General features: G+C 49.3%; 1 protein-coding gene across 1 annotated transcript in view; it reads right to left on the minus strand.

Annotated features, from left to right (window-relative positions):
* Positions 1-10,311: 10,311 nt before the first annotated feature.
* The window catches only part of KSR1 (kinase suppressor of ras 1), a 146,241-nt gene continuing 138,283 nt past the window's right edge, over positions 10,312-18,269 (minus strand). The window contains 3 exon segments of the mRNA XM_046677675.1: positions 10,312-13,488; positions 15,395-15,472; positions 18,066-18,199. Coding sequence (XP_046533631.1) covers positions 13,410-13,488; positions 15,395-15,472; positions 18,066-18,199 — 291 coding nt within the window. The 3' untranslated portion in view covers positions 10,312-13,409.

The following is an 18,269-nucleotide window of genomic DNA, read 5'->3' on the forward strand; positions in this document are numbered from 1 at the left end:
GCTTCATAACACTGCTAAAAAAGAACAATTGAGGGGATTTTTAGGACTGACTAGAGGCGGCAGGAACCGGGTGTCTGACTTTTCACTCATTGCACAACTGTTTGATTTCATTGAATGGATACCAGAAGGAGGAAAAGCCATAAATGCCTTAAAGTCCATCTTGGCTCAGGCCCAGCCTTAGGTCATCCTTAGCTCAGCTTGCCATTTTTTCTCTTTGTTCAAGAAGATAACGGAAATGCTTTAGGTGTTTTAACTCAAGAACATGGTGATCAGCATGGACCCACAGATGTTATAGTCAGCAATTAGACTCAGTATCAAAAGGACTGCCACCGTGCACAAGGGCTCTTTCAGCAATATCTCTCTTACATAAGGCTACTGAGAAATGGTGATGGGGGTCTCCTTTAACTATTTGTGTCCCACACTCAGTTGAATCTCCTCTAAATTCTCATCCCACTCAGCATTACTCTGTAAGCAGTTAGCCTCTTATGATTTCTGTTGTTTTCTGCACCTAATCCTACCTTAGCCCAATGTAATAATCTTCTTTTTTTTTTTTTGAGGAAGATTAGCCCTGAGCTAACATCTGCTGCCAATCCTCCTCTTTTTGCTGAGGAAGCCTGGCCCTGAGCTAACATTTGTGCCCATATTCCTCCACTTTATATGTGGGACGCCTACCACAGCATGGCTTGCCAAGTGGCGCCACGTCCGCACCCGGGATCCGAATCGGCGAACCCCCGGCTGCCGAAGTGGAACGTGCGCACTTAACCGCTGTGCCACCAGGCCGGCCCCTCGGTGTAATAATCTTAATCCTGCAATTTTGCTTTCAGAACTACTGGAGGAAAATGACCACGACTGTATTTTAATAACGGATTGCCTTCTTGCTCCTGGGAATGAGTTGCAAGAAACTCCCATTGACAGTGCTGATCTAATTTTTTGGTTGAAAGTTAGGTCTTACTTAAAGGACGAACAAGGACATTACTGGGCTGGACATACAATAATGTCCTCAGTGGACATAACTGAGAGCTCTTATTTACCAGAAATAAAGTCATCACAACAAGTCAAATTAATTGCTTTTATTTGACCTTGTCAGTTGGCTAAAGACCAGGTGGCAAATATTTATACTGACTGCCGTTATGATTTTGGAGTAGCACATGACGCTGGAATGCTGTGGAAACACCTGGGTTTTTAATCTCTTCAGGGCAACCTGTAAAAAATGGAAAACAATTTGCAGAATATTAAATGCTATATCACTACCAAAACAATTTGCAATTTTTTAAATACTGGGGTGTTCCAAATCTGACACTTTGGAAGGTAGAGGCAATCAACTTGCTGATGCAGCTGCTAAGCAGGCAGCTTTAAAAACGTATCCTGTTCAGCCTCGAGAACACCCACTGCTCTCTGTTAACCCTGCTGACCCAGTGACAGATTTCCTTCTGTGGGCTCAAGAAATCACCACGGAAGAAGAGAAACACAGATGGTAACAAAAAGGGGGAATATTTGACCCCCAGCACACAAACGTAGTTTGGGTCCAGTAAAAAAAAAACCCGTAGTGCCTATTGGAGCACAATTGCCACTGATCCTGCATACACATCAATTAAGCCACTGGGCACCTGAAAAGATGATTTTATGAGAAGAACAATATTTTTGGAACATTTCTCCCACTGTGGCTCATAAAGCCTATGTTCATTGTACTCTACATCCTAAATACAATCCCAGGAAACCACTTCATGGGTCACAAGGCCACTTTCCATTTCCTAAGGAACCCTTTGAGGTGTGGTAATTGGACTTTGTTCAGATGTCACCATCTCAAGGATATAGATATATCTTAATGATTTGTATGTTCTCCCATTAGGTTGAGGCTTTCTTGCAGAAGAGCAAGGAAAGGCTTTAACAGTAGGTAAATTGCTCCTAGGAAGAATAATTCCCGTTTGAGGAATTCCCATCGAGTTACACAGTGACCAGGGAACATATCTCACTGGACAAATACTTAAATCTATTTGTGACGTTTGGCCAGTAATACAGCACTTTCACTGTGCTCATCGTCCCCAGTCCTCGGGATTGGTAGAAAGAACTAACGGCACCAGCAAAACTCAACTGGCAAAACTTTCAGAAGTGTTTAACCTCCCGTGGCCAAAAGCTCTTCCACTGGTGCTCCCCAATCTGAGGTCTACACCCTTTGGTAAGCATTGGCTGTCTCCTTTGAAATAATAACAGCACAACCTATGCAGTTAGAGGAAGAAATGGACGAGCCAACTTTGCTCAAAGGAGATATCTTGCATTATTGTCAAGGTCTTATTAAGACACTAAAAAGAAATTGAAAGTGGTAGCAGATTTTTTTCACATCGAGCTCCAGGAAAACGAAGACCTTAAGGATCATGGACCACAACCTGGAGACTTTGTTTATTGGAAGAGACACCAAATTAAAGACTCTTTTCAGCCTCATGGGAAAGGACCATACCAAGTACTCTTAACCAACCCATGTGCTGCAAAATTAAAAGGTGTAAACTCATGGATTCACATTTCTCCTTTAAAAAAGGCCCTTCCCCCCAGTGGATTTCAACTCCTATCACTGACACCCAGCTTTGACTGACTAAGGCAAGTACTACCAAACCAGGATGAGAAGCCAACATCTCTTATAGACAGCTGTCCTAAGATCCCGGACCAGGCCTGTATTCTCAACCTTATATCGCTTCATTTAAACCCTTGTAATGCTTAAGCTGTATGTCCATTTACAAAACCTTTTAATGAACTACCAGAATGTCATTTAAGGTTTTTCTGATACTATGGTTGTTTATTCAATCCACATCAGAACGGGCCTGAATCGCAATGTCTTCTTGCAATGGGTTCACTCCTTTGCTTCACATAATAATCAGTCCAATTGTTGGATATATGGCCAACTCCCCCTTTCTAGAACACCTGGGTTACCTTGGTGGGTTTCTCCCTTTGAGGTACAGACTGGAAAATTCTAAAACAATTTATTATGCTAGAGAGTTCTAGTTCCAATGTTTACAGTTCATCTGAGATTACCAATTACGATCCTGAAACCTGGCCAATAGCCAACACTGTTCATGGTACAGGACATGGTTATTCCTTTTCTGCTGCTCAAATTATTTTATTATCCCAACAATTTGCCTCTAAAGTAAAGAAATTGGATTCTACAACAAGAACTATAGGAGTTTTCACACAAATCTGGGATGGATTTCTTTGGCTCCCTCCTAGTTATGGCTCTCTAAGTACATCAGCACCTTTATGCTGGGAACAGAGACACCATTCCAAACAAAACTTATCTAACTGTACCTAAAAAATGGGATGGATACCCCCAGAGTCATGTCTAAATACTGTCATTCTTAAAGAAAGTGATTGGTTTGGAACACACTGGTCTTGAAGGCCAAGCATCTATTGGGTGGCATCCAGTGGAACTCAATGGTTGTGTGGAACAAGTCTTCGGCCTTGGCTACAGCCTGGATGGTCAGGACGCTGCACCCTGAGATTCCCTTGGATGCAGGGAAGGATTCACCTAAGTTAACAACTGTTGCCAATCTTCCCTCCTTAAGGCCAGATGGACTCGTCCAGTGTTCCACCTGGCAGCAATATTTGTTCCCTCCACAGGATTAGAAGATGTCGTGTCACATATAGAAGCCTGACTAAATTTACTCAACAGGCTCTTAACGATAACCAAACAGGAATAGCTTTACGGACTACTAAGATGTCCGTAATGACAAAGGCTGTCCCTCAAAATAGAACAGCCTTGGATATTCTAACTGCATCCCAAGGCGGTACATGTGCTATCCTTCAAACTGAATGTTGTGTTTTTGTCCTGATGAATCTTCCAACGTGTCATCTCTGTTAACACACGTGAACAAGCAGGTGAGTGCCCTAAGCGATCCCTCACCAAGTCTCCATGTGTTTACTTGGCTCCCTTCAGACACTGGTTCCCTTCCCTGATCCGGATTATAATTCTTATATTTGTTACTTCTTGGAATTCTTGTATTAATCATGATATTCAAGCTAATTACAGTTTTCCTTACTCAATTTTGTAAGACTGGTGTGCAAGCTAGAGTAACGATCACTCAACAACTGGAGAGGGTCGATGGTTCTTATAGTACCGAACGAGCCTCTTTTTCTGATAAGGATTATGCTTAAGACTTACTCTTCTGAAATAACAACTTTATTATTATTCCTACTATCTCTATAGTTGTTAACTGTTATAAGCAGTGATGACAAAATCTCGTTGAAGCACATGTACAATGTTTGTGCGACAATCCAGGAGTATTGACCTACGTAGTGCTTCCCTTGTCAGCATTGACCTCTGCGTCTGCTCACTAAGCTCAGCCATTATCCCCCCAACGTGGATAATGGGGTAAATCAATGAAATAAAAGTTCAGCTCCGAGGGAGATGATGGATCCAGGGCAGGCAGTAATCGCCCTGGCATGGGGGACAATAACTTGATCATCAATGCTTTCTATCAAAAGATTATCGATCAAAAGGGGAAAAAATGATGAAAATAATAAGAATAATAATAAGTTTTCCCATATCGAGGTCGATGGGTGGGGAAGCCATTCTGGTTTAGGTCTGATTCAGCCTAAAACTGCTTCTTCCCAGAGCAGCCTGACCTAAGGCCCACGGGACATGCACTGTACGTCTGCTTCAAACACTTCCCCAGAGCAAAGACCACACTCTTTCAAGATGGGGATGTGATGCCTCCCTCTCTCTGATGCCGATGCCAGTCCTTCTTTGAAGATGAGCTTTTCTTCCCAGAGAACTAAGGTCAAGCTGACCTGCTCTCTATGTGCTAAACTGCAGCAAAACATCTCCTTGTGAGTTTGGGGGAAAACAATTGCATTCCTGTCATGCTTGGTGTGTGTTCTTTGTTCTGAAATGGTATATGACCAGGCTGTAAACCACACTTCCCCGTGTGCTTTTTTCTCTCAGGAAGGGAGCACTTCTGGGCTAGTCCTCAAATGAGACAATAAATATCACTCTATCTTTCTTATCTATAGATTGCTTATTGATTATTTGTGTTGACACTTCCCCCCCCCCAAACAGACCAGCCTATAACACCCATGAGCACTGCCCCCAGGGCCCAATGCATGCAGGGGACGTTCCTCCCTCCTGTGTCAAAATCAGGAACCATGTACTCCAGCAGAGGTCATGGCCTGCTTGAATGGAACAGAAATGTAAAGCCGGTTGGAGGGCACAGAGCTAAGTACGGAAATTTAGATGTGAAACAATGGGGGAAAGAGGGAGCCCTCATCTGCCAAATGCTCTGTCTGCCTACCGCCCTCTGAGACAATCAGGAAGCTTAGATTGGAGGTAGGACAAAGGGACTGCTACCAGGACCTCAAATTGCTCTAGTTAATCTCTAACTGAACCCACTTTCACTCAGGCCCTGGGAAAGCAGATTTCCACTGTTACTGTTCAGCACTTCCTCAAAAGATAAAAATGGGCTATCAACAAAGAAAAAAATACAGCAGCTAGATGTCACATTAAAAATCATCAGGGAAAGTACGCCACAGGTCACAGTTATAAAGAAGCTCCCTCCTGCAAGTCTTCACACTGGGGACCCTCGGCTCTCTCAGGCGGCACGAAACAGAAAACACAGACTAGACAAAATGGTAAGGGATTTGCCTTTGTCAAAATTGACCTTAGTGGAGCCACTTAAAAATAGGGTCTAGGCTCCACTCATATGAGGAATTTACAATGCAGACCAAGAGAACAGATTAGTGGCTACCGGGGGAAAGGTGGGGTGGGGGATGGGCACAAAGGGTGAAGGGGTGTAACTACAACACGACTGACAGACAATAATGTACAACTGAAATTTCACAAGATTGTAACCTATCATTAACTCAATAAAAATTAAAAAAAAAAATAATAAGGTCTAGGGGCTGGCCCGGTGGTACAGTAGTTAAGTTTGTACATTCTGCTTCAGTGGCTCAGGGTTTGCCAGTTCGGATCCAGGGTGGGGACCTACACACTGCTTGGCAAACTATGCTAAAGTAGAGAAGATGGGCATGGATGTTAGCTCAGGGCCAGTCTTCCTCAGCAAAAAGAGGGGGATGGGCAGCAGACTTTAGCTCAGGGCTAATCTTCCTCAAAAAAAACCCCAAAAATAAAAAAATGAAATCAAATAGGGTCGAGCTGGCTTTCCACAGAAACTGCCTCATCATCTTGAACCTTGGACTGGGCCAAACCTTTGGACTGGGCCAAGACAGCAATTGTTTTACAAATCATTGCTCAACAGGAAAACGGACATCCTGATTATGAAGACTGAGGATTGTGGACTTTCTGAAGAGAGAATCAGCAGTCAACCAATGTTTGGCTATGACTAGCTTCCACCTCCAACTCCAATTAAAATGATTTGGAGCGAAACCTGCCTTCTTTGCCTTTAAAAGCCCCTGACTTTTACTCCCTAGTGGGACACTATTTGGGCTTCTACCCGAATCTGTGCCCCCTGAATCGCAATTCTTTGATCCCAAATAAACACTTTGCCTCTTAAACTGGTTTCTGTTTTTGCAGGTTGACAGCAACCAATTTAAAAATATATTTCTTCAACTCTGCAGGCCAAAGAAAACACACCAGCAGGTCCTCTGAGCTGGGGGAAGTGCGAAGGCTGAGTGTCCCAAGACCAGGGGAGGGCACTTCCCCGCAGGGGTCCTGTTACAGATGGGGAAGTGCGGGACCACAGGAAGCTGACAGTCGCCCAGGGAAGCAACATTACCAAAGCAGGTTTCACTCCAGACCACAGCGGTGTCTGAGAACAGACAGTAGCCGGCTCCTCCGCACAAGCCCGAGACGGTCCTGAAACCAGTACCAGCCGTTGATGATTGGGTAGCTGGTATCTAAAGATTTTTTTCTTTTTTGCAATGACTGATTTTAGCTTTAAGTTGGTCCCCACCCATTGTTAACTGTGCTGCTTAGGCAATATGATATCTGACTCCCACTGGCTCCTGTGGATAACACCTCCCTGGCACCTGGGTCTCCATGGTAATGGGTGTGTGAGCTGTTTTTCAGGAATTAGGACCCCCTTGTCCAGTTCAGGCCAGCTGGGACCAACAACCCATCAACTGGGCCCGCACAGATGTTCGATAGTGACCTTTTGATGTTAAGAGGCCAAAAACTCCACCCTCAGTTCATGCCAACGCCGCCATTTTGTGCATAGCACACATAGGAGCATGCGTCCTATGAAGAGGCATGAAGTCTGATTACACTTGCGCAGATCATCAATTACCTCACCTCTCCTCACCTCCAATCATCTATCTCCACACTTCAGACCACTTTGCCCCTCTACCCTATAAATATCCCTGAGTCCCCATTTTAAGGAAGTGGACTCGAAACTTGTTCTCCTGCTTCCTCACTGGGGCTGCCTTGAGATTAAAACCCTCTTTCTGCTGCAGTCTCACCCTCTTGGTGATTACCTTTCCAGGCAAGGGGCAAAACCGAACCTGATTGGGCCAGCCCCAATGGCCTAGTGGTTAAATTTGGCATGCTCCGCTTCAGTGGCCCAGGTTCGGTTCCTGGGCACAGACATACACCACTCATCTATCTGAACTGTGATGGCGGCTCACATACAAAATAGAGGAAGACCAAGAACAGATGTCAGCTCTGAGTGAATCTTCCTCAGCAAACAGAACAGAACAAAACAAAACCGAACCTGATTTGGTAACAGCACCTCTGACTCTGGGGCTCACTTGTGAGCATAGGCCAATCAACCTCTTTAAACTTCAGTGTCCTCAGCTGGAAACAGAGAGAATTCCTGTGGCATGGGGCTCTTGAAAGGAAAAGATGAGACACTGCATGTCAAGTAAATTTAAGAAGTGCTATGCCAATGTTGGTGGATGCAGTTCCCTTTGTCTTTTTTCTTATGAGACCTTGGGCAGGTCTGGTGTAGGGCACAGAGCGCCCTGGGAGGAGGGAGGGAGGGAGGGAGGAAAGGAGGGAGGGAGGAAGGAAGGGGCTTCAGCTTGGTCAGAAGAGGAGGAAGAGACAGAACAGAGCACAGCTGAAGAAGCAGAGCAGCAGGAGCGCAGAGTCTGACCAGGCGGGGCCGCTGGGATGGAAACACCAACTGCCCGCCCTCGGTCTTCCTGGGCCTGGATACATGCACAGAGGATATGGGGGTGGAGACGGGGCCAGTTAAGGGGCACAGCAGTTAAGCAGATGATCTCAATGAAAAGTGTTTCTCAGAGGTCTGGGGCAGTGTCCATCCACAGGGCACCAGTTACACAAACTATGGACTATGTATACTATGGGCTATCGTGCAGCTATTAGAGTGAATTAGATCTACACGTGTGGATGGGGAGGGCTGGCCCTGATACATTGACAAATAAGCTTCATGAAAAAATATGATATACATGATGTTGCATGCTATGATATACATATATATCATATGTCATATATATCATATATGTGATGTAGTTGTTTGAGGAGACAACCACAAACCCAAAGCCACATTTATATGCAGGAGAGAGAGACGAGAAGTTAAGTTTCTGAGTTTAAAACTGTTTATCTCAGGACAGGAATTAGAAGAAGGTACATGTTGCGGCGGCGGGGAGGCGGGGGGTGGTAAGTGAAGGTTATTAACATTTTTCCTGTCATTTCTGTAATTTTTGACATCTCAATGGACCTGAATGATTTTTCTAACGTAAAAATATCTAATAAAGTAGAAAATTTTGACGACACCAGGTATTAGGGTCAGGTCAGTCTGGGTTTGAATCCTGCCTCTGCTACTTATTAGCTCTAGGACCTTGGGCAAGTGATATAACTTCTCTGGGCCTGTCTCTTCAGCTATAAAACAGGGTAATAATAACACCTGCCACCTAGAATTAATATAAGGATTAAATCAGATGTCTGTCTTATGATTAGCACAAAGTCCAGAATATTTGCTCATTATTACAATTACCAAATAATATAATTTCCATGTAGGCCGACTACAATAGACCCCAAAATGCAGAGTGGCTCACACCCAGTGGTCTTCTTCTTGCTCACATATCAGTCCCGGGCAGGTGTGGCAGGTCGGCAGGGCAGCCTCCTCCACATTCAGAAACCTGGACTAAGATGCTGCCATCCTCCACGTGCGGCTTCCAAAGTCGCCCTTGAGGGTCTCCACTCCAGCCAGCCAAAAGGGAGAGATGTGCTTGTGGGAGGCTTTTACGGGCTGGGTACCCACTTTCCACTGGATAAGTCTCAGTCCCATGCTCTCACCCAACTGCAAGGGACCCTGGGAAACAGGTCTACCTCTTTATAATAGCTGCTTCTAACACTGAAATACACATTGTTTCCCAAGCACACCATGTCTCCCCAGACCTCTGGGCCTTTGCATATGCCATTCCTGTGGGATAGAAGGCCCTCCCCTTGCTTACAAGCACCATATTACTCACCTCCAAGTCACCTTGAAGGCCACCTCTTCCACGAAGCCTGCCCGGCAGACCGAGGGACCCCTTCTTTGGGCCACTCACTGGCTCACGGCTGAAGGCAAGGGTGCTCCCTTTTCATGTGTCCTAGCACTTAGCACCATCTTTTGAACACAGCAGGTGCTCAGTCAATGTCTGATGGGTAAGTTCCTGGACTTCTGATGAGAGGGAGGTTCTGGAGTCAAAGCTGTGGCCTGTGTCCAGGACTAGCCACCCACCAGCTACATGATCTTGGGTGAATACCAGAACCTTTCCGTGCCTCAGTTTCCTCACCACAATCCCTACCTCCTGGGGTTGTTGTGAGGATGAGATTAGGGTGAGATAATGTATAGAGAGCACCTTCCTGGCTCACAGCAGGGACCCACAAATGTTGCTTCCCCTTCTCCTCCATCTGTTCTGCTTATCCCAACCTCCAAAGTACCTCTCTCTACGTAACGGGCAGGGAGAGGCTCCCAGAAATAAGATTTAGTTAAATGACCACTCCAGCTCCCCCTAAGGCTTCCAGAAGGCAAAGGCACTTTTAGGTCTGGGTCTGTTTGCGGGCGCTATTACTGTTGGGGGCTACATGACCCTCCTCTGTGCACCATGGCCCTTTGATGCTGTTCCTCCTCCATTCCTCCATCTGTTTAGAAACATCTGCCTCAGAGGTCCATGCATAACTCCTTTCTTTGGAGGAGCTCCTTAACCCCTAGAGAGAGTCCAAACATCCCTGACCCCTCCATTCCTGTCCTCCCATGCCATCCATCAGTGGGGTCCCCCAAATTCACCTGGAACTGACCCAAGCAGACCTGAGCCCCAGGACACCCCGGTACAACTTTATTCACAAACTCCAGACACCCAGGCTTGGCTCGGCACGGAGCATGTGTTCTTGCCAGTGGCAAAAAAAACCCCGGATACAGCACGTTCGTTAATACTAACCATTTTAATTTAAATTAATAGCATTTCTGGAAGACGAATGCAGTTGATAGAAAATATAAAAACTTTTACTGTACAAATTTTACATCACATTCAAAAAAGCAAGTGTGTGTCTCGTGGCCACAGAAGACGCTGGGTTTGCACACACTGATGAAGTCCTGGCTAACGATGCAGCATCGCACTAGCTCCCTAATCGGCTTCACATTTACGTCTCCACCCGCCCCCCAAATCAATACAGACCACCAGCACAGGCATACGGGGTGCGCCCCTCCCCTCTGTCATCACAAGAAATGCCATGGGAGGGCAGAGGGATTGCAGGGTCCCACACACATCTTTCGTTTGGTGACACGGAGAGGTCAACTTTGCAAAACATTGCTCACAACTAACCGGGAACTCGCTAGGACTGGAGACCTTGAGTTGGATGGAGACCAGGGGGCTGTGGATCAGTGGGCTACAGGCAGCAGCGACACAGACCCTAGAGCTTTGGAGGTGAGGCTGGGAACTGGGGGGCCCTGAAGGGCCAAGGCTTGGGTCCACTCTCAGGCCCCAGTGGGGACCTCCACAGCCCCCAGATCTCTCACCAGGGGCCCTCCCAGCTTCTCCATCCCCTTCACAGTGGGCTGTGAGGGCTGAATTCACAGTATCTGCCGTCCTTCATGTGTTTCCAGGGCAGACGGGGAGAGCACACGGAAGGAAGGGCAAGCAGGTCCTAACCTCAATTCACAGTCACTCAGACAGAGGGAAGGAGAAGAGGACCATGTGGGGGACTTTCCTCAGGCGTTTCCCTTATGTGACAGGCAGTACCGAGGCTCAGGGCAAGAGTCAGGAGGCTACCAGGGCCTGGAGAGAAAGGATGGTGTCCCCCAGTCCTTCAGCTCCACCCTCGGGGTTCCTGGCAGACATCAAGTCTCCTCCGTTAGAACATCAGCTTCTTAAGAGTGGGGACCGTGACTGCTCCCATTGCCAGGCCCCCAGCACTTGCACAAGACATGCCGGTATTCGACGAAAGCTGCTTGAACTGACCAGTGCGTGACATAAGAAAAACAAAACCCAGATGACTTTCCTTTGGCTGTGAGTTGGGGCCAGGGAGGGGTTGAGCCCGACTTGCTCGGCTGCCGTGTAACCCCTGGGCTCATCGGCATGTCCATGGGTTCAGAGGGGAGAGGTGAGGGGCCCCAACATGCACAAGCTGTGACCTCTGGGAAGGCACGGGCATCTGGGCAGGAGCCTGACTTAGCCAGAGGCAGAGGTCACACACCATGTGGCTTTGGGTCGGAGAGATCCCATAGAGGACTCAGAGGGAGACCAAAGGGATGATGGAGCCAATCAGTCCCGCAGAGGAGAAAAGATCCAGCTGGTGTACAGCTCCTGTCTTCCCCCCACAGCCTGACTGCAAAGGGTTAAGGTGCCGACGGGCAGCAGGAGGCCTGGGTACCTTGCGCTGGCTGCTCAAAGCTCTCTCTCTCCAAGCAGGAGTTGGCCAAGGGGTCCCTGGCCTGGAGACGGGAAGGCGGTCCCACAGCTTCTAGGCAGAGGAGCTTTGGCCAGACTCCAGGGAAGGCTCTGAAGACTGGGGGCTTTGCTAGGTGGAGTGAACTGAAAGGGGTGGGAGGGCCACATGCTTTCCCATCTTAGCTCAGAGAATAGACAGAGGTTCTGGGTCTGAACCCAACCCATATCTCCATTCTCATCACCCTTTATCACTTCTGGGTTTGCAGCCTAATAATGACAACATCCACCAAAGGGCTGCTTTGCCATTTGGAACTTTTCTCTTTAGGCAACAGCTTCTACTGAAGACAGGCAGGACATGACATGCTCTCATCATGGACTTTCCTGGTCTAGCCCCTCCTGGTGCAAACGTACACAAGTAGAAGGCCTAACTTGGTGCTTGGGAAGGCTCTGAAGATTGGTGGGCTGGCTAGGTGCATCTAAACAAATGGGGTGGGGGACCCATGCCTCCCATCTTAGCTAAGGGCACGGAACACGGATAGTGGCAGAGTGGGCTAAGGGGTTCCAATAGGACTGGGGGAGTGGAAGAGGTGGGCAGTTCCAAAACCTTGGCATGACTGAGGATGGGGACCTCGAGGGCCAGGTCACCCTGTGGCTGGGAAGGTGGGCGCAGGGACTCGCTGCCTGCTACTTCTCCCTCCTCATGCCTTCCTTGTTCTCACCAATCAAGCATTCACGGTACACACAGTTGCTGTAAAATGTCAGTCAGGGACTGGGATGTGTCTAAAAAGCCAAGGCCCCGAGTCCCACGCCCTTGGTGCCTTCCTGGGGGCTTCATGCAGGAAACATCTCTCCAGGCAGTGGGAACCCTGGCTAGGAACCACTGGATCGGTACAGATGTTATTTGGATTTTATTGGCATCTACTTTTGCAGCAGGTATGGGCTGGACTGCAGGGGTCAGAGGTGAAACCAAGCTCTCTGGGAGCCTGGGTTCCCAAAGAACCCAAGAGGGAACTCCCGATGCTCATAATCCAGCTCTGTTCCTAGCCAGGGTTTCCTTGTCAAGAGGAGGAAAGTACAGTGTCCCTTGATAGGACAAGGGGCGCACCCTACAGAGGGAGATTCCCTACTAACAGGGTTTGGGGCCAAAGCAGAGGCCGGGTCAAACCTTGTAGTCCTCCCATCCTCCCCGAGAGCAGCCACAATCAGGATGCTTTTCTTCCTTCTGGCCCAGCATGAGCTCCTCACTGCCTACAGGGTCTTCCAGAAGGGACAGCCACTTCTGCCACCCTGGCCGACGGTGCCAGCGCACCTCGGCACAGAACGTTCTTATTACCTATTGTAAAACATCGAGCTCACTCCGCAGAAATACACATGTAAACATTCGCTGCCTGTCAGGACAGGTCTGGTTGTTGGTGATGTCACTTTAAGAAACAGCAGGTGCAGCTCCATCTCCGGGACCCGAGTGTTTCCGTGGACAAATAGTCTGAATGAAGGACCCAGTGCTCCTGGTCTGCAGCACTTAGAAGGATGGCTGACGTTTCGAAGAATGTTGTTTTTTTTGTTGTGGTGGTGGTTTCTGGATGTTTTAGAAACGCATTTAAGAAAGACATCGGCAGAAAAACTGCACCATCTGGCTACATCTTTGGATTACTGGCCTCCAGGACGCCCAAGCCAAACCTTTCAAACCGGGGTACAACTTTGCTGCTGTTAATGCTGCAAAGAGGAATAAAAACAAGGGTTACGGCCTTGCTGGTCTTAATCAGAATTAGGGTAACATTAGCTAAGGAGTGGGCTAGTTCCAGAAGCTCAGCAGAGGACCTGGCCCCACTAAGAAGTGAGAATGATTGCACAGCCCACAGCCTCGGCAGAGCCACTCCTGGTCATACTTAGCCAGGAGGGGCCTAAAGCTTAGTGCGGAGGAGGCTTGGCCCCCACCCCGCCCCGCCCTTCCAGGCAGTGGCTTGTTCATCCCAGAATCCCCAGCAGCCAGCATGCCCAGTAACTGCTGTGGGCTCGTCTGAACTGCTTTCTCATTTGCAGCCCAGGAAAGGTCTTGCTCCAGGTGGAAGTGGGAGAGAAGCGAGAGACCTGCCCCCAGGACCAAGAGAGACATCGCATGCTCCTTTTAGAAATGGTTCCCAAACGCTGGGGTGCATCAGGGCCATCTGGAGGCAGGTGGAAATGCAGATTCTCAGAGCTTGCCTCCGGAGACCCAGACTCGGTTCTTGGGGGCCCCAGGAATCTGCATTTAGTAAGCAGTGCAGTGACTGTGTGTGTGGCCTGTCAGCTATGCTCTGGATGAACGCTGACTTGGGGTCTGGAACTTTCTGTCCACACTGAGCAGATGTGAAGGGAGTAATGCTGCTGGGGAAGGGGATGGATGCTTTGTTTTCTTTAGTGAAATTGTCTGGGGACAGGGAGCCCTTTGCTTCAGGATGACTTTCCTGAGTGCGCCGCTGAGGACACAGCCCTTCCAAGCTGGTGTCTTTCACAGCAACGGGACTTTTGGGGTCTACCCAAAAGTCCTCCAGAGGGGACTGGCCCTGGGCAGCTCTGAAATCATTCCACTCCTTGTGGGACAAGATCCCCATAGGTTAACAGCCAAGCAGCCCTGCCCCAGACGGAGGACACAGCCAGCCAGAGGCCACTGTGCTCAGAGGGGTACAGCTCACTGAGGTGTTAGCAGGCAGACAGGACCACCCAAAGGGAAACGATACCACCCCACCAGAGGAGAGCTAGAGAGAATGAAGTCACGTCCAGGGAGACAGTTCTGGGGGAGGTCTGTTAGAGGAATCCTCCGTGGAGAGCAGTGACGGGCACGCGCAGGCCTGGAGAGGGGAGGGGCCAGTTTTAACAACTAAGCAAGAGCAGCAGTCTCAGGAGAGAAGACTGGAGCGGCAGAGAGTGCGTCCCCGGGTTAGTGCTCGCATCTCAGTTTGTGTCTGAGAGGAAGTCACGATGCCACTTGTTGATTAGGAGGAAGAAAGCCCCCGGGGCATGCAAGGCAGCCAGGTCTACAACCTACAGGGGAAAAGAGAAGAGGAGAGCACAGAGTCAGAACCCCCCCTGCCCCTCCCCCTGAGCCCACAGGGGCAGGGGAGCAGCAGAGACCTGGCCAGGGCAGAGAGGGGGACACCCTCTTTTCCTGCAGGGACGGAAAGGGACAGCCTCGCTCCATCCTGAGCAACCCCAGGCCACAGGCACAGAATGTTTCTACAAAGCCCACTGCCGCTCAGCCCTTGACTATCCAAACAGACTTCTGGAAGTTCACTATTTCTGCTTATTGCCTTCCCTTCTTTAAGCTTTGGCCAGAGGACACACTAGGGACTCAGACCAGTGATCTGAGTTCCCTCCCCGCCAGGGACAAGCCATCATCTGCCACGGTGTGTGGACAGAGGCCCTGCCACATGCTGTGGGTCTCCCCTCCACCCAGCGAGAGAAACACAAGCCTGCAGGGCCCTTGCTGGTGGCCATTTCAGCTGTATGAACGTCACTTTGGTTTACAGAGAATAAAATACGCAAAGATGGGGAAGCTGGATGCAGAGACAGACAGGAAGCAGGGTGTGCAAAGGGATGACCGTAAACAGGCAGAGAATGAGGGAAGTAACAGAAGACACACTATTCCTCCAGAACTGGATAGTTCTTAAAGTCAAGGTGACCGTAACGTCCTTTCCCGTAGCAGCGGCTCCGCCAGCGCCTGGGAATGCCCCGCGACCATTTTGCCAGGTGTGGGCAGAGCGCAGTCCAGCAGGTGACGGAGTCAGGCACCCGGTGCAGACAGGTGGAGGAGGAGCCACAGGAATCAAGATGGCGGGGGGGGGGGTGTGATAGGACAAGCCAGCGCAGGCACCACCCCCCGAAAATAAAAAAGCAACACGACCGATGGAAAAGAAAAGAGAAAATGAGAATTAGAGGCTGAATGTGTACAAGTAAAAATCAGGAACGGGAAGCTTTCAACAGACACTCATTCAGGTAGTCTGGCATTCTTTGTTGCAAGGGGCTAAAACTGATCGCTTTGGGCAGGACACAAGCTCCATTTGTGACTCAGTTTCCCATCTGTGAAATGAGAAGGTGGAGCTATCTGGTCTTTAAGGGAATCTGGAAACACCTGTTGAAAGCCAGCGCCCCCTAGAGCAGCCTTCTCTTTCGTGGATGAGAAAATCAGGGTTGCCCAAAGTCTGACAAACCAGACTCTTGAACTTCTTGCAAGTCCAGGAGAACCCACTCCCGGTCTCTGCCAGGACAGCTCCTGCTCAAAGCCCAGCTCCACTGACTGCTGGTCTGGAGGCCCTGCCTCAAGCTCCCTGGGCCAGCAGAGCAGCCCCCATCCTCCCTCCCACAGAGGCTGTGCTTTTTCACAGTGCTCCGCACGTTGTCAACATTCCCTCACTCCTTCCTCTACTCAACTGTAAACCCCGTGCTGGCCAGGCCCAGCCTTGGGCTTCTGTCTCCCCACGTTCTCAGCAATGGTTGGTGAAACCCACACCTCTGCTGGCAGCCTTCTGTCACCGTCTGTTTGTACTGGACTCTGACCCATCTTAAGAGCAAAATATTGAATCCAATATTGCCCTGTAAGTTACAGTATTCCCAGCCCCAGACTGTCATTCCTCCAGACCGTCTGTGAAGCTGGCCTACATCAGGAAAGTCTCCCACGTTTCCTCCCCAAGTTCTCCTATTTGCATCCTCTGGTCGGGCAACCCATGCCGGGCCTCTCTTTCACATGTAGCTTGAAGGCCGGTTTGGTTTGTTTTCAAAACAGGGGCTGGCAAATATGTGTAAGCTAAATTCGGCCACAGAATGGTTTTGACCATTTATAGGGTTAAAAAAAACAAAACAAAAAATGAACATGTGACAGAGACCATACGACCCACAAGCCTAAAATATTTGCTATGTGGTCCTTTCTAGAATAGGAGGCGTGCTGCTGCCACCACACATCTGGGCAGCAGGTGTGGGGCCGGGCACAGCTTCTCCAGGGCTCAGTGATGCAACGGCAGGTGTCCCCACACACGTGCATGGCGACTGGCTGCTTCAGGGGCTAGCTTGGGTGTTGCGGGGGTAGACAGGCCCTTGCCCCCCGCTCCCATCAAGAGCCACCCCACTTTATCTGTTTATGCACTGGGGCCCTGTATGAGATCTCACTTTCAGAAAGTGCCCTTTGCCTTAAAAAAACTTTCAAATCATTCATCTCATCCAGGGGTCCTGCTGCATATGGCCCACCACCTGTTTCTGTATGCAAACTAAGAATGGTTTTTACCTTTCTAAATGGTTGGAAGGGAAAGAAAAAAGAGTATTTCGTGACATGTGAGAATTATGTGAAATGCAAGTTTCAGCATCCATAAATAAAGTCACCGGTGCCCAGCCAGCCCCCGGTTCTTGTGTTGTCTATGGCTGCTCCCGTACCAGACAGAGCTGAGTCTGTGACAGACGGTACGGGGTGGCGTCATCGCCTGGCACTGCTGCTGGGCACATTGTAAATACCAGTGATGGGAGCTGTGACTCGAGTTTCCCTTCTGGCCCACGAAGCCTAAATATTTCCCAAGTGGCCCTTGACAAGTTCGCCCACGTCTGATCTTGCCCAATTCCTGCTTTTTAAAACTGTGGAAACTGAGGCCCAGAATAAGGAAGGAGTCCCCAGATTCTCACAAAGCGTGCACGGCAGGGCAGAGGTCTGTTTTTCGAGGGTTCTGGCAAAGGGGGCCCCATAGACAAAGCAAAAAGGGAGTGAGACAGAACTTAGAAGAGACGACAGTGGTCTCCGTGGAGACCACCCCTGCACCAAGGGGTGCAAAGGATCATGTCATTAAACAGAAGCAGGATGATTCTAGCATCGAAGCACCACATAAACCTAGGGCATGTGGTCCCCCAAACAGGCGGCTGGTTTAGGGGCTAGAGAGCTCTGCGCCTTGAGTCTGTGTCATCCTAGCAATAGCCACCCTGCTGATTCTGGTGATGCTCTGGACCCACACTGCTCTGACTTCCAGCTGGCTCCGTCTGCCCCTTCCTAGGCAGACTCTTCTTGTCTGGGCCTAGCCTGGGCTCAGTGTCAGCACTGGTCTGATAACAGCGATGTGGAGCTTTTCACAGAGGAGAACCAGAGATGCTGGCCTATCAAAGGGAATCTCCAAAATAAACGCGGTGAATGAAATCCTAGCATCACTCAGGTGAGGGGACTAGTCACCCCTGGCTAATCTTCTTTGGGAGTCCCCAGATCACATTCCTGGGCAGACAGAGCACACGGTGCCCTCTAGGATGCTTGGCTGACAGGTTTGGCTGACCGAGGGGGTACTTACTCAGCAGATTTCCAGAAGTGTCCAGGGTGGGAGAGCCGCCGGTTGAGCTTGGGCAGTCTCTCCAGCATGTCCATCAGCTGGGTGAAGCTGGGCCTCTCCTGCAGGTCGAAAGCCCAGCAGGCAGACAGGATCTCCTGCAAACAGAGCCGGCATTAGTGGGCGTGAGAGCTGGCTGGAAGGGAGGAGGGCACAGCTGGGGTGCTC

The sequence above is a fragment of the Equus quagga genome, chromosome 11 (genome assembly GCF_021613505.1).
Source record: "Equus quagga isolate Etosha38 chromosome 11, UCLA_HA_Equagga_1.0, whole genome shotgun sequence".
NCBI lineage: Eukaryota > Metazoa > Chordata > Mammalia > Perissodactyla > Equidae > Equus > Equus quagga.